The sequence below is a fragment of the Pteropus vampyrus genome, unplaced genomic scaffold (genome assembly GCF_000151845.1).
Source record: "Pteropus vampyrus isolate Shadow unplaced genomic scaffold, Pvam_2.0 Scaffold271, whole genome shotgun sequence".
Taxonomy (NCBI): Eukaryota; Metazoa; Chordata; class Mammalia; order Chiroptera; family Pteropodidae; genus Pteropus; species Pteropus vampyrus.
The window spans coordinates 277,919-295,161 of NW_011889052.1; the positions used below are offsets into that span (position 1 = coordinate 277,919).

A 17,243-nucleotide genomic window follows, 5' to 3' on the forward strand; every position below is an offset into this window, starting at 1 on the left:
AATTGACTGATATTATAAGCTGTTGCTTTGTGTATGTTAGTACCACTATCTGATGAATCCAGACTGCTCTCTTCCTGGAGGACAGAATTTCTGATAAAATCTCTCGCAGCACAAAGCAAATTCTCAATAAACTGTTTTTTTCCCCTTAATGCAGAAAACATGCTATCAGTTGTTTTCTCCCTAGCAGCAGGGTTAGGTTTGCATATGCCATTCTCACAGTTCTCTTTTTAGTTGCCAGAAACTCCATTTATTTGCAAAACAGTTACTAATCTACAGCCATATATGAGCATTTGTCCGTGAACAGCTAACAGAACTCATCTACACCATACGCTGGTAGAAAATGCTGTGCAATTAAAACAACTGTCCCAGCTCACAAGGTATTAGTACAACAGCCTCCTGTGAAGTACTATTACTTAGTTTCATCTGAATCTGCCCGTGACTACTATATTTTCACCTTCAAAACCAGGTTCCTTGCCCTAGTGTTAATTTCCTTATGATGTGGCTATTTCTTCACTACATCCTGGTAAAATAAGAAATGGAATCATACCAACAGTGCATATTCTGACTTTGAGTCTTAGAGTATGTGAGACAGAGAAGTCATTCCATTTATCAGGCTGATTTTCTCATAAAATGAAGGTAAAGCTAGACTACATATTTCCCAAAGTATTTCACAATCCTTGTGAATTTAAAAAGCTCTATGTGCTTTAACTGTTTGACATTGAAGGGTAGCATAGAAAGCAGGCTTGAATTATACGCATTTCTTTAATCTAAAAGCCTGAGACTGAGGTTGATGAGGGGGTCCATATGTGAGTGAGAGACTAAAGTTAGTGCACAAAGGTTGCTTCCTGAAAAGATTATAGTCGTCTATTATAGACGATGCCATGTATCATCTCTCAGAGGACCACACCAGACTAGATATTTGCAAAACGTTGCGGGGAAATATCATAGGTATTTAAGCTTTGACTATCAAGCTAATGATTTCAACTCAGCAGGCCCAGAAAAACTAGCTTCTGATGATCAACTCTACAGTGCTGCCACTGGTTTTGTCAACCAGTACTGCCTAATCCTGCCTTGTTTCTTATGGGAAGAATTCTTTGCAGCCCTAAATAGGGTATCTGTCTATGAGGAGACTAAAACAGCAGAATTAAAAATATCCAAAGATACAACAATAATACAAAGGACATCTCGCATGTCTTTAACCAGTAAGATTATTTAACCAGTTTAAGGCTTAAGATTATAAAAGGCTCTTCATGCCAAAAATAAAGAAAAAGATCAAAAATGTGACATACTGGCTCCTTTTCTTATATGGGGTCAGTGCTGGAGGGCCTAAAGAGACCAATGACAGCCACTGTAATTGATCCCATTGCTTTAAATCTCTAACGTATGTTGGAAACAGAACTAGATGGTAAAGCCCAGAAACCAGACCACCATGGCCTCCCTGTTATCTGTCCTGTAATAATGATTCTTAATCTTTTGAAGGGTCACTGACTCCCTGAGAATCTAATGAAAAGTTCTGAATTTTCTCCAGAAATATGAATGTACACAAAGAATTTTGTACAGAAATATCTATGAGTAAAGACAAAGATCTGTAGGAGTATAGGTTTAAGAATGTCTGCTCTAAAGGAACAAATGAATGAAAGAAAAACTACTAAAGGCCATGACTTCAAGAAAAACAACAACAAAGTAGTACAAAGCGACGTCTCTTTTGGCAAAAATTCACCAAGAAATCATAAAATACAAGTTTCCAAAGCTTTACACTATATATTTCATTTACCTAATTATATATGGTCTGGTTTCAAAAGCAAAATAGCTCAAGTTCTTATCAGTTACCTCTGTATATTTCCAAAAGAATATTTGTAAAGCCACATGCACAGAGTATCTCTGAATACCTACTTGTATTCTCCTTTTCAGTTTGACTTTTCTTTGGAATTCGATATACCTCCTGCAAAAAATAAACCAAAAGAACGATTGTTAGTGTGGAGTGGAATTGGCGATTACTTTGAAGCTACTTGATTTCACATGGCAACAAAGAATGGGAAAGACAGGCTGGTATTTAATTCTTTTCCAAAATTTGGCTTATGTTTGGCTTTAAATAAGAATAGATCCTAGTCTCGTAAAAACATAGAGCACAAATAAAAACATTTTAACATATATCAGGCTTGTATGATCTCATTAGTCAGGTATCAGTCTAAGTAAATGAGGTATTGCATTTCTGGCAGGAATACACTCACTTCTTGATAATTTCCGTACGCTTTCTGCATATAAAATTAAGTCATTTATAGTTCTTTTACTGAGATTATTCAGAAGAACAATTCTAACATCTCACTCACCACCCCTACTTAAAGGGAAGAAAAGGTTAGTGGTAACTCAGCTTTATAAAAACACTTCAAAAAATTACATGTGTAAAGACAATTTCTGCTATCCAACATATTTTTCTATAAATGTAAAACCAACTTGGCTAATGGCCAAATGTAGTATCTACTTTCAAACTGTTCTTTTTAAAAAGGAAAGATAAGCATCAGATTATTGTCGCTCTTGAAATAGCATCTAATACCATACCAAAATTGTTCTTGAGAAATGTAAAGTGTTTTTAAGCCATAAGGTATCTTTTCTTGCTGTATGAATCTAAGGTCTAGAACCAGTTCTGTCCCCTGACAATCCATCACTGTTCTAGTCCATCAAGTAGCTCTTGGAAATAACAGTTCCTTATTCAGCCTCCTCAGTAAGTGGGCAAATGGCAAACCCATATATTCTCAATGGTACATCATATGATACCCTCCCTTTAGAGTAATCTCATAATATTGACCATATCTATATTACCTGGTAACCACATTTTTGGGGGAATTATATTCCAAGAAAATCAAAGAACTCCTCTTCCCATATGATTGTTGGTTTTAGCAATATTTGTAAAAAATGAAAAATAACCCAGATGTCACATAGCTGAGGATGGGTCAAGACGTAATATTCAGTTGCATTAGTAATGACCAACGTGGGCTACACAGATACAGGGCAATCTATATAAATGTAGATTTTAAAAAAATCCTTCACTATTTCATGCAGGCTGATAAATTATCTAATAAAGATGATGATTGTTATAATTAAATGTGCATTTATCCTGTGTGCCAGGTATCATGCTAAGTATTTCAAATGCATTATCTTATTGAGCTTCAAACAAACCCTATGAAGAGGTAAGTACTATTATCTCCATTTTACAAGTGGAAAAATTTACTTAAAAAGCTGAAGCAACCAGATCAAGGTTGTGATGCTATCAGATGGTCTGACTCCAGAACACTTTTATCTTCTACACTATATGACACAGGATATGGCTAAAAGCATTAATTTAGAAAGGAGGACATTTGGGGACTTAAGCACAAATGTAGTGGCATTGTCCATCCCCTCCGGGATTCTCTTTCTGATGTAGGACTTCCACTAGAGCTGCGGTTCTCTGGCTGCACGATTAGACCATTCTGGGAAAGTTTTATTGACTCTACAAATATAAGCATGGGTCCTAGCCATCTGTATTTTTTAGAAGCTCCCTAGATGATTCTGGATGCCCAGAGAAGGCTGAGAACCACTAAGTTACTGTCTTAATAGTCCTCATTTACTCACTCCTCCTTACAAGGGAGAATCAGAGAGAACTATGCCTATACATGCCTGTCCTCAGCTCGGAGCCATATGGGCTCTTCTCTTGGGCTGCTTTTGCTTGGAGAGAGGACACATTCCATCTGCTCCTTTGCAAGATGCCTGGAGTTGTCTAGCTATAATAATGAGTCAGGGATAAAGACCAGAAGGACAGAGCTGACAGTCTTAACTCTGTCTGACTCCTCTGTCCACTTCTCAATAGGGTTACAAACTTAGAAAAAAGAAAACCACTGGTCAGCACCTACTCACACTACAGGGGAAAGCAGATATACCACTAATTTTTAAAAGCTTGAAAATGACTATAGCATTAGTACTCTGTAAACCTAGATAACATGTTTATTCATGAAGGATGATTACAACAGACGAGGGATATCTGTGTCAACTAAGGATTATATAATTTTAACCTATTTGTGGTTTCTTTTGCATAAGGTCTTGGCATCATAAGATTTCATTACAAACATTTACAGTAATTTATTACACAGACTCTCAAGTTGGGGACCTATTCTGTGGTGGTCGCTAAGTACCAGAGGATATGCTTCTCAAAGATACATTCTTAATTCCATTCAAAAGTCTAGGGCAAACTACAAGTGGAAAATGTATTCTGATGTTCACAAAATGAAGGATTATCTCTGACTGTGGTCAAGGGCTACTATTAGTGTGTGCCTGACACTACAGAGAGCAAGTTCTATCAACATACACCTAATCACTTGGCGTTACTAACTTGATCCTCCTCTTTATACAGTCAAAAGTACATACAAAATGTAAGCTAGAAACTCTGATTCCTGAAGCCCTGAAAATGCAACTAGATTTTCCCAAAATCCCACAATACTGAAAATAGAAGAAAGAAGCCATGTGAAGATTACTGTAATACTTCTTAGGATCATTCTGGCTTGTGAATAAACAGCAACGGTATTAGTCTACATGATATGGAAGTCTTTTTGGAATGTCATACCCACAAGCCATAGAATCCATTGCAAAAAATATTTATCTGAGTTGGCTTCATTCATGTTAACCCTTTATGTAAAATCACTTTACTTTGTGAAAAATTCAACTCAAGACACTGGCATATTATGAAAGAACACTGAACTGTGTGAATCAGAAGACATGGGTTCTGGGACTAACCCTGCCCTCAGAGGGGCGTAAAAGAATCTGGTTCCCCACTCCACTTAATGTTCTTTACACATCATCCTGTTTTATTTCTTTGGTGTCTAGGTGCAGCTCCCAACTAACAGACACACTCGTATACAATCAAGCTATAATTCTTCATAGCCAAGACTGTCTTATTCTTTGCTATCGCTAGCACCAAGAACAGTGCTGGGGACATAATCAATACTCAGTTATTTGTTGAATAGACCAAGTTAATAAACTCAAAGTATTGCGTATCTCATGTTTTCTATCACTAAACTTATACCATCATTCTCTTTCATTACTGGTAAGAACATTATTTACAGGCCTCACACATAACCACAAACATTACGTATTTCCAAGGTCAGACTAATAAGTTTTTCTCCGCAACATTTAAAACTCTTCAATGCTTAGAACGGTCAATCATTCCTCTTCAGTCAAAGCTCGAAAATCAATCTTCACAGATTGTTTAATAAACACTGAATCACTGATAAGCTCATGCAACACCAATTCATCCAACATCCCTTTTATAAAAGTGTACAGATGTTATGTGAAGATGTTATTTGTGGAAATAAGGTTTGCTCATTTATATAACAAGTATGTGAATAACAACTATGTGCTAAAAACACATATTTTGGGCACTGGAGATACACAGCACCTATCGTCAAGGGATCACAGACTAACAATAATCATGGCTGACACTTCTTACTGTGTACCATGCCCTTTAACTGCATTCTCATACTTTATACTGCTAAAAGGGGTATTACCGCTATATGTACATTACATATGAAACAAGCTCAGAGAAGTTAACTATCTCAAGGTTATATAGTTTAGTTGTCTAGAAAAAGTATTTTTAGAGTGATTGCTATATTTAGCAATAACAATTTTTTTACATTAAAAAAGGAGTGGATGTTTTAAATATGGGTTACTGGGAAAATAATAAAGCTACTAATAGAAATGTACATCAGAAGATGAAGAATCAGCTTATAAGAGAAAAAGGTTATGAGCTTGAGTCTGAAGGGCAAGTAGAGAAGAGAGCCAACAGAAAGCTGAAAATATAGATCTGAAATTCAGGAAATAGACGAAGACAAGAGATTCACATTTTGATAAAATCTTACAAAATGATAACTTACATTGTGGTAATATAGGAGACTGCCAAGAGAGAAAGTTCCTAGAGAAAAATAGGCTGATTTGAAAGAAAATAAAATGAAAACTTTCACAATAGTCGAGATATGGGAACAAACTAAGTGTCAACAGATGAATGGAGAAAGAAAATGTGGTATACATACATACAATGAAATATTTAGTCATGAGAAAGGACATCTTGCCATTTGTGACAACATGGATGGAGCCTGGGAATATTATGCTAAGTGAATCTTGGTGTCTTTTTTTTAAACAGTATCTTTTTTCACGGATTTAGTATTTTTGTGTGTACAGACCATCAAACAAAAAAAGGAACATGAAGAACAGTGCATAGAATAAAATAAAATATTTAATTCACACACATTTAGTACTCACATAAATCAAACAAAGAAAGAGAAATACTGTATGATACCACTTCTATGTGGACTCTAACAATGGTGGCTCCCAGGGGCTGGGCAGTGGCGAAAGCGGGGATGACAGTCAAAGAGAATAAACTTCTAGTTATAAGATGAATAAACTCTGGAGATCTAAGGACATAGAAGCAACTGAAGTGTCCTACAGTAAATGACTGGCTAAAGAAGCTGTGGTATATATATACACTGGAATATTACTCAGCCATAAGAAGAGATGAAATACTGCCATTTGCGACAACATGGATAGACCTCGAATAATCATGCTAAGCGAAATAGGCCAGAGAGAAAAAGTTGAAAATCACATGATTTTTATATGTGGGGTTATAAACCTAAAAGCAACAAATGAACAGAACAAACAGAGTCTCATGGACATGGACTACAGACTAATGATTACCAGAAGGCAGAGGGGAAGGGGGGAGGAGGGAAGGAGATGGGGTAAAGGCGGTCAAATATGTGGTGACAGAAAGAAATCTAACTATGGGAGGTGAACACACAGTATAATATATATATGCCTTACTGTTAAAATGTACAGCTGAAACTTATCAGATTTTGTCAACCAAAGTCACCATAAAAATAAATAAATAAATAAATATTCTGAGGATCTAATGTACAACAGTGATGACGATTGATAATACTGTATTATATACTTGAAAGCTGCCAAGAGAGATCTTAAATGTTCTCCCCACAAAAAAGAAAAGGTAATTGTAGGACGTGATGCAGGTATTAGTTAATGCTATGGTAGTGACCAGTTTGTAATATATAAGGCTATCAAATCAACATGCTGCACACCTTAAACTTACACAGTGTTATCTGTCAATTGTAACACAATAAAGCTGGCCAAAAGAATGTAGATATTAAAACAAAATACCATTTTAGCCCAAGAAATGTCTTACAGCTATGATTTTGATGCTTTTTCTTTACTGTATATGAATCATAATTCCCTAAAGCAGTTAGATTATGTTTAAAGTTACAGTAAATAGATTTGGAGTAAACAGATTCTCCTATTTTAAAAAGTTTACTTTTAATTACATATATTTTTATAATACCCATTTTTGGTCAAAAAACAAGAATAATAACAACACATGAATAAGTCAATTACTACTGCTAGGTCATTAAGCGGGCTTACATTGGAATGTTTTCTTCCACAGTCTCAAAAGTACTCATTTGAAGTTTGTTGGCAAAGCATTTCAGCACACTTTTAGCATATCCCAAAGGATAAAAATTTAAACACTGATATCGACTGTTCTTGAGCTAAATAAGACTTTGAGAACAAAATAATTTACAATGAGTATAATTTTTTACTTTTTATTATAGCGATCAAATTATCCTTTAATAACAGGATAAAACTAAGTTTTACTTTTTAAAACTAAGATTAGAGTATTTGGTTTTTCCTTGTTAGCAAGTACTGATCAAAATGGGAATGTGCCAACCAAATCTTTTTTTTTTTTTTTTTTACTATTTTCCTAAATGACAGCAACACTAAGAACAATAAAAAGACTGTAAGCAAGGTCACACTTTCACAGCAGGAGAGCAGGAGGGAACAAAAAGATAGAAACTATGAAAGCAAAGCTATAAGATATAGAGACTAGAGTTCAAGTACCAAATTTAAGTAAAGAAGTCCTAGGAGAGCAGGAACTATTTTAAGAAATAATGAAGATGAGTTTTACAGAACTAAAGAAATATAAAAAACTTCTGAATAAAAAGGCTAAGAGTGCCTAAAAGGAAACAAAAAGACTATAACCTAGCAAGTCTGCAACAGGGTTTTTATGCCCCGCAAAAGCTCCTATCGGCTCATATAGGGATATGTGTTCATCACCACAATGTCTGTGGTGGAACAGGGTTGAAGGCAACCTAGGCGTCCATCACCAGAGGAAGGATGAATAAAATACTGTAGGTGCACATCAGGGAAAAAAATGCAGCAGCAGTTAGCAGCAAAGGATGAGAAAAAATACAAAGCAACATGGATTAATCTTAAAAACATAGTGCTAATTTTTAAAAAAGCAATGAGATAACATAGTACCATTTAGATATATTTAAACTACATGTGTATAATGGTCACCTCAATTGATGCAGAAAAAGTTATCTGGCAAAATCTAACATACCTTAATGATAAAAACACTCAACAAACCAGGAATAGACGGGAACTTCCTCAACCAGTTTAAGGTCATCTATGCCCACAACTAATATCATACTTAATGATGAAAGACTGAAATATTTCCCTCTAAACTCATAACAAGACAAAGATGCCTGCTCTTACTACTTCCATTTAACACTGTATTGTAATTTCTAGCCAGAAATTAGGCAAGAAAATGAAGGAAAAGGCATCCAAATTGAAAAGAAAAAAGCAAAACTATCTCTATTCACAAATGAAATGATCTTGTATGTAGAAAATTCTAAAGAATCCACAAAAAAACCTGTCAAAGACAATTAATGACCTCAACTAAAATTGCAGGATACAAGATCGACATACAAAAATAAATTATTTCTATAAACCAGCAATGAAAAAGCAAAAATGAAATCAAGGAAATAATTACATTATTATATGAGCATCAAAAAATAAATATTTAGGAATAAATTTTTTTTTTTTTTTAACCAAGGAAGAGCAAAGCTAGTATAACAAAAATTATATGGACGCTAAGTAAGGTCAGGCCTGGTTAGTACTTGGATGGGAGACCACCTAGGGAAAACCAGGTGCGGTAGGCGTAAAAAAATAAAAAACAAAAAACAAATAAATAAGGGATTGTAAGCTGACAAGGTCCTTGCAATCTGTAAAGTCTACCAAGGGTTGCCTTGCCTAAAAACATAAAAAAAAAAAAATTTACAAAACACTGGTAGCAATAAATTAAAGAAGACCTAAGTAAATGGAAAGACCTATGGTTATAGACTAGAAGACTTAATGTTGTTAGGATGGTAATACTACCAAAATGATCTATGGATTCAGTGCAATTCTTATCAAAATTCCAACTTTTGCAGAAATGGGAAAGCTGATCCTAAAATTCATATGGAATTGCAAGGGACCCAGAATAGCCAAAACAATCTTGAAAATATGCATACACGCATGCACACACACATATATACTCACACACACAGTTGGAGGATTCATAATTCACAATTTCAAAACTTAACACAAAGTTACAATAATCAGAACAGTGTGGTACTAGCATAAGGACAGAAATAAAATCAATGAGACAGAATTGAGAGTCAGAAATAAACCTATACATCTATGGCCAAATGATTTTCAACAAGGGTGCCAAGATCATTCAATTGGGGGAAAAAAAAACAGTCATTTTAATAAGTGTTTCTGGGACAACTGGATATCCACATGAGAAAGAGTAAAGTTTGGCCCTTACCTCGTATATACAAAAGTGAATTCAAAATGAATCAAAGACCTAAATATAAAAACTACAACTTAAAAAAAAAACTTAGTAGACAACAGAGGTAGATCTTTGTGACCTCAGATTCTGTGATGGGTTCTTAGATATTACACAGGCAACAAAAACACAAGCAACAAAAAAGCGGACAAGATGGACTTCATCAAAATTAAAAACTTTGGTGCTTCAAGGACATCATTAAGAAAAGACACTCGAAGAATGGGAAAAAATATTTTCAGATCATATATCTGATATCCAAATATATAACTCTTACAACTCAATGATAAAAAGAAAACCCAGTTAAAAAATGGGCAAAGGATTGGAATAGACTTTTCTCCAAAGAAGATATACTGATGGCCAATAAACACATGAAAAGATGCACATCACCACTTACCATTAGGGAAATGCAAATTAAAACTATGAGAGGAGTATGTGGAGAAATCAGAACCCTTGTGCAGTGTTAGTGGGATGGTAAAATAGTATAACTTCTGTAGAAAACAGTATGATGATTCCTCAAAAAATTAGAAACAGAATTACCATATGACCCAGCAATTCCATTTCTGGGTATATGCCCAAAAAAGTTGAAAACAGGGTCTCAGAGTTATTTGTACAACCATGTTCATAGCAGCATTATTCACAGTAGCTATAATGCGGAAGCAATCCGAGTGTCCACTGACTGATGAATGTGTAAGCAAAGTGTGACATACACATACAATAGCATATGTGGCCTTAAAAAAGAAATTCTGCAATACGCTACAACATGGATGAACTTTGAGGACATCATGTTAAGTGAAAGAAACCAATCACAAAAGACTACTAATACTATATGATTCCACTTACATGAGGTACTTAAGAGTAGTCAGAATCATAAAGATAGAAAGTATAATGGTGGTTGCCGGGGGCTGGGGAGAAGAGAGAATGAGAAGTTATTGTTTAATAGGTATAACAGGTATAGAGTTTCAGTTTTACAAGATGAAGAGAGTTATGGGGATGGATGATGATAATGGTTGCACAACAAAGTGAATGTATTAAACGCCACTGAACTGTATACTTAAAATGGTTAAGATAGTAAATCGTATGTATTTTACCACACAAAAAACGTGCAAAACAAAAACAAAACACGAGATACCACTTTCACACTCACCAGGATGGCTTTGTAAAGAAAAACAAAATAAATGTTGGTGAGAATGTACGGAAATTGAAAAACTTCAACATTGTTGGTGGGAACATAAAATGGTGTAGCTACTATGGACAAGAGTCTGGTAGTTCCTCAAAAAGTTAAATATAGAGTTACCATGATCTAAAAATTCCAGTCCTAGGTATATACCCAAGAGAATGAAAACAGGTGTTCACACAAAAACTTGTATATAGTAACATTATTCCTAACAGCCAAAAAGTAGAAACAACACAAATGTTCACCAATTGCTGAATGCATAACAAAATGGGGTATAACTATACAATGGAATATGACGCAGCTATAAAATGGAATTAAGTACGGATACATGCTATAACATGGATGAACCCTGGAAATATTACATAAGTAAAAGAAGCCAGGCATAAAAAGCCACGTATTTTTTATTTTATTTATCCTCATTACTCGGATTCTGTATCAGCAAATTCATCGATTCACTATCTTGGTTAGGCTAAGATATTAAAGCATATATCAGACTATTATGAAATCCGATTCACAATCCTATAGACTAGTGCAGAGGTCAGCAAATCTGACCTGCAGCCTGATTCTCTTCTTAAAGGGAAGAAGCTGAAAAAAGGGAAAGAATGGAGAAAGAAGAAGGTGAAGGTAAAGAGATCAATGCCTCAAAGTCAGATTTTAAATTTTAGTATTTTAATATTTACTATTTGGCCTTTTATAGAAAAAAAATTGCCAATCCTTGATCTAGAGAAATAGAAGCACAAAGTTGGTTAATATATGACTCTGTCATGAACCCAAACCATAATTCTGTACACTAGCATAAAGATTAAAAATCCATTCTCTCAATTAACAAAATTAAAAAATGAATATACGACATAACTTCAGTATCTATGGCCCTACACCACCCCAAGGACCAATTTAAAAAATATATATATATATGGGGCAGATACTGCCATGTATCCCAGCTCCTTTTCCCTAAGTGTAAATTCTGTGAAAAACTTTCAGTGCTAAGAATTTACCTTACGCTTCACATGGGGTTAACATGATTAACCTCTATCATCATGTGTGGTTTCATGTCACAAATTGTATTAGAAATGGTGAGAGTAGGGAGATCTCCATTAAGTCACAGAGGTCCTGAGATTTGGGGCAGGGAAAAACTTAGAAGAAGAAAAAAAGATAACCTGTCTCAGAGGACACCCTAGACACAGTACCAAGAGAATTCTGTGAGCTCTGACGGTACTCATGGTAAAGACCACCAGCTGGGGGCTGTGAGGTCGCAGGCAAAAGCCTAAGGAACCTGGGGAACCCCAAGGCAACTTCTAAATGCTGTTCTTCAGCAAGTGCCATACCTTAAAAAGCCCTACTAGTTCACTACCATTCAGTTTAAACTTGTACCCTCAAATTTCTTCTTCTCTAGCCTTACCATATTGACTCTAGTTCAAAGAATCTATCTTAGCAAGGCTCAGTTTTAATCAACATACATCTAAAATGTGCTGGGCTTACACTAAGTACTGAAGCATAAGGTGAACAGCTGACATGAATCCCTGTTTTCAAGGCCTCTCTAGCTCAGTAGTAAGTATGTGTACAAAAAAAGTGTTTTCATGCTGGCAAATAATCACTGAATAATAACCAAGGTCATAATTATCAAATGTTTTTCCAATTTCAGATTTGTTTTCTAGGCAAATTAATTTTAAGTCCAAAATTTTCCTTACACTTTTCAAATTTAACTACCTCCTCTATAATTTTTCTAATTATAACTTAAAAATCACCACAGGCCTCCAAATGACTTCATTGAAGCTACATATTCTACTAGGCAACCCAACACCGCAGTTAAGAGTAGGAGCCCTCTTGTTGTCCAAATCATCCAGAAAATACTATTCCGACCACAGTTCATTCCTTTCCCAACTCATATTTATGCACATCCCTGTGTGAGAAGCCTTGCCCCAGAAAACTCCATAGCATATGACTTCAGGGGTTCTGAAAATCCCCTGACATTCAATCATGGATCACAGGTTGAAATTTCTCCAGCATTAAGGAAAAAAAGACACTTGCACAAAACACCATAATGGTAGTTTCTGTGATTTCAGAATGAATTTGGACTTATTACAGTTTTTAAATCAAAAGCAGATTAAGGGAAATCTGAAAAGTATTCACATAATTACATGAATTACCTTGCAAGGATATAGAAATCACTATTTGTTGGATCAGAAAAAGGAGTGAAAAGAATATAGGATTTAAATTAGAAGAACCTGAGTCAATTTTTATCTCTGTCACTTAAAAGCTAAGTCATGAACTCATATTTCCATTTTACAGATAAAAACACCACAACTTACTTCACAGGGCTGTAAAGATTACATGATACTCAAATATTTTCTGACCACCTATCAAATAAAATGCACACACTACAGGTCAAAGCAGCAGTGTGGTAACAATAAAAAAGATGGCCCTTCCTCACTTGTTTATTAAAATGAAGTACCAAATTACATACGAGGCTCTCACAGTCCCCTGCAGAGACTCAAGTGACCAAGACAGAAGCAGTCTCTGCCTTCACGCAATGTACAATTATGAAATGTTATCTGCTATGACTGGAAAGGATGTTATGAATATAGAAAGAGCAGAAGACTCTGTCTTGGAGGAACAGGAATGCCTTTCTTGGGGAAAGGAGGAGGCATATAAACCAAAGAAAGTGTTTTCAGGAGTGAGTGAGTTTGAACATTAGTAGCACAGGCCCACCGTGGGCCAGAATGGCTTGCAGTGAGATTGCATAAATAAATGAGAGCCAGACTATGCCATGGCATGTAAGCCTCATTAAGAAAAAATGAAATTAATTTTAATAGTGTAATGAGGAACTATTTCAATGTTTTAAATAAGACACTGTCGTGAACAAATCAATATTTCCAAAAGATAACTCTGGCTACTAAATGTAGCACAGATTATAGGGGGCACATAGTCATTCACTATTATTAAGAGTTAATTAATTATTATAACGATTATTATAAAGATCCGTAATAAAAGTAACTCTTACTACAAAGATTAAGAAATGGAGTTTGCCCTCAAAGATCTCATGGTTCAGTGAGAGGAAACAAGCACGTAAGCAAGTAATTTTAGTAATCTGTTAAGTTTACTACCACTGTATAGAAATACAGAAAACGATAAAGCACTATAAAGGATGAACTGCAACTGTAAGTTTAAATAAAGGAAGATTTTAAAACAAAAGGATATTCTAAGCAAAGAGAACAGCACATACAAGGACACACATGGAAAGGTAAAAATATATCCACAGCCTGATGTGACTCAACCACTAAGTGTGTAAGTAAAACTGTTGGGCAAGGTTAGATTAACACAGAAGTACTTATTTAGTTCCTCATATACTAAAGGCACTGCTCTTTAAGTAATGAGAGTCTTTGTGATGCTACCAGAGATCCTTGCTAATCACATCTGAGTTTTTTAAAAGATAATGCTGTAGCATCATAACGGATAACATGAAAAGGGGGAAGAATGGGAGCAAGAAGGACAAATAGGAGGATGTTGCAAGAGTCTAAGCAAGAAATGACAAAAGCCTAAATTAAAAATGGCAAGGATTAGATGATGTGGCCTGTTTAACATGTAGGACAAAAGAAATCTCAGGTGCCCCAAGAAATACCACCTTTTAAGGAATAAACAGAATAGGAACATCAATAAAAGCGACAGAAGAAAACTCAAATGATTCAGAAGAGGGTGTTGTCTCAGATTAACAGAAAGAGAGGCAAGAGAAATGATAGAGAGGTCAAGTACATTATGCGTACACACATTCATTCATATAATAAAGAAATACACATTTTTTTTTTTTTTTACAGCATGATGACAGCTCCTACAAGTAATGCCCACTAGCAACGATTTCGTCTAGAGTCCATATAAATCAATGAATAAAGAGCTAAACTGGAGAGCAGAAAAAGCTCTTGCTTAAAAAAGAATGCCAACCACAACACACAGAAATGAAAAAAAATGATGAATTAGAAAATAACCACCTGGCAACCATCACTGTTATGTGATTCAGGCATACTTTTTAATTATGAAAGGAAAAACAGTAACACCATTTTGGAGAAACCTGATGGACACCATCTTAACCATGTCATCAAAATTGACGATGCCAGTAATGGGACAAATCAACATTATGTGAAGAATATTACTGTAATATTCCTGTCCAAAAAGGTATAACCTGAATCCAAACAAAACTTCAGACAAGCCCAAATTGAGAAATATTCTAAAAAAATCAAAAATATTAAAAAATGCGAAGTTTATAAAAGACAAAAAAAGGTGAGGAATTATTCCAGATTAAAGGATGTTAAAGCGATAAAACTCAATGTAACTTTTGATTTGATTAAATTCTGGAAAAGAATTTTTTTTTTTGGGGGGGGGCTATTTTAGAGGACATGACATGCCCAACTGGCAAAATTTGAATGAGGTCCATTGATAATAGTATTGCGTCACTGTAATTTGCTGATTTTGATATGTATATTGTAAGTCACATATAGGAGAATGCTCTTGTTTTTATGAAATACTATTCAAATATCTAGGAGTAGCGTATGTCTTATCTATGACTTAACTCTTTCAAAAAGTTTTAAAAACTTTAAGAAAAAACGATACGGCAAATGTGGTAAAATGTTAAATTGGGTAAACTGAGTGAAGGGTTTAGAAGAATTTTAAACTGATTTTTTTCTATACTTGTCACTAAAATATGTATTAGATACAGAATATATACAGAAGAGTATTCCTGTACTTTTCCTCTAAGTCTGAAATTATATCAGAAATAAAAGAAACATTTAAGAAGGAAAATCTATATTTTTTTTTATTATGGTTACATATAAAACCAGACTGTACCAACTTATCTAGACTCAAAAATGCTCTTAAGCTTCCAACTAACTTGATCATGGTCTAGCGAGAACAGTATTCCGTAAAGGTATCTTCTGGCCTAGTAATTCTATGATGTATATACTCTCCCACTTCTCAGATAAGTCTTACATTCAAATAAAGTAACTTTTCCTAAACAAAGTCAAGCCTTTTTTAAAAAAAATAAATTCATGGGCTATAGAAACATGATCATTACATCTTTATGGAAATAGAATTAAGAGCTCGCCCAAAAGAATAAAGTGTCAAAATGTTTAGAGCAGCCAGATTCTGCACTTTATCATTTAGATCTCATCCTTCTGTAAAGGACAAGATAGTAAATGTTTTAGGCTTTATTGGTCCTCCAGTCTTTGAAGCAACTACTCAATTCTACCACTTCAGTGCAAAAGCAGCCATAGACAGATGAATAAATGAACATGGCTTTGTTAAAAAAAAAAAAAGACAAAAGAAAAAAAACAGTTATTTACAAAAACAGGCAATGGGGCAAATTTGGCTGATCCATAAGTTATATGAAAGTATTACAATAATAAAAGGGACTACTAATAAGTTTAAGGCCATGTGTGCCTTTTATCAAGTGAGATACTTATTAAAAAATCTCAATGTAGTAGTATCTAACATAGTGTTAAGGACAATTCTAAGTTTTAAAGAAAAGGATAAGTAATGTTGATCTTTATGGATACTGAAAAATATCTACTAAGAATTTTGAAATTACAGAAATCCAGGGCACATAATTTCATTCTGAAATGTTACACTGCAGATTTCACATATAATACTAATTACAGACCCAAATTCTAAGTAGTGACTCAGAACTTTTCATTTGAGTATCTGTTTTATTTAAACTTTCTGTAGAGAGTTTAATGCTTAACTTTGTAGGAAAATAATATTTTGTTGAACTAAAGATGTCTTGAGATAAAGATGAAAAATAAGAATGGTCATTAAGAAGAGTTCAACTTATCACATGTACAGAATGCTGTCCTTAAATCATCTAATTCAGGTGTAACTGTAACTACCCAGACTTCAGTCCAAGGAGAGATAGATGCACAGGACGTTTACAAGTGTTTACAAGGCAGGCTCTGGAATCACTAGCCACCACAGTCTCTTGGGCTTTTAATTGCAACTAAAACTGCCAAATTCACAGGAACCTTACCTCCTTCTCTCATGATCCAAATGAATGAAGATTTTCCAGTCAAGGTTATAATTAATCACCACATATAACCAGCTGTTTTGCCCTGTGAAGTCTAGGGTACATTTTCAGCATGAGGAGTGATGTACAACAATTCCTTTTGAAAAGAGAAATATATGCACATATCCCTGCTGAAAATGTAGCTGTCAATTTGCTTGTGAAAGTGAAGACATGTTCATGTGTAGCAATGTGATGGTTCTTGGTGCGGTCTACTTTAGGAGTCAGAATGTATAAGCCTTGTGGAGCCAAGGCAGTGGTCCTGTGTATAGAGGTATAGAAAAAGTAGCTCACTTAATCCTTTCTCGCCAGGAGTCGGGATTTTCCCGGAA

At 34.8% G+C, this 17,243-nt stretch overlaps 1 protein-coding gene across 2 annotated transcripts in view; it reads right to left on the reverse strand.

Moving 5' to 3' along the window:
* The window catches only part of SETD2 (SET domain containing 2), a 77,756-nt gene that overhangs the window by 32,080 nt on the left and 28,433 nt on the right, over positions 1-17,243 (reverse strand). For both annotated transcript variants that reach the window (XR_002776296.1, XM_011375323.2), the window contains exon 12: positions 1,894-1,942. Coding sequence is in view for 1 of the 2 variants with exons in the window: in XM_011375323.2 (XP_011373625.2) it covers positions 1,894-1,942 (49 nt within the window). In the remaining variant the exon portion in view is untranslated. The remainder of the gene's footprint in view (positions 1-1,893; positions 1,943-17,243) is intronic.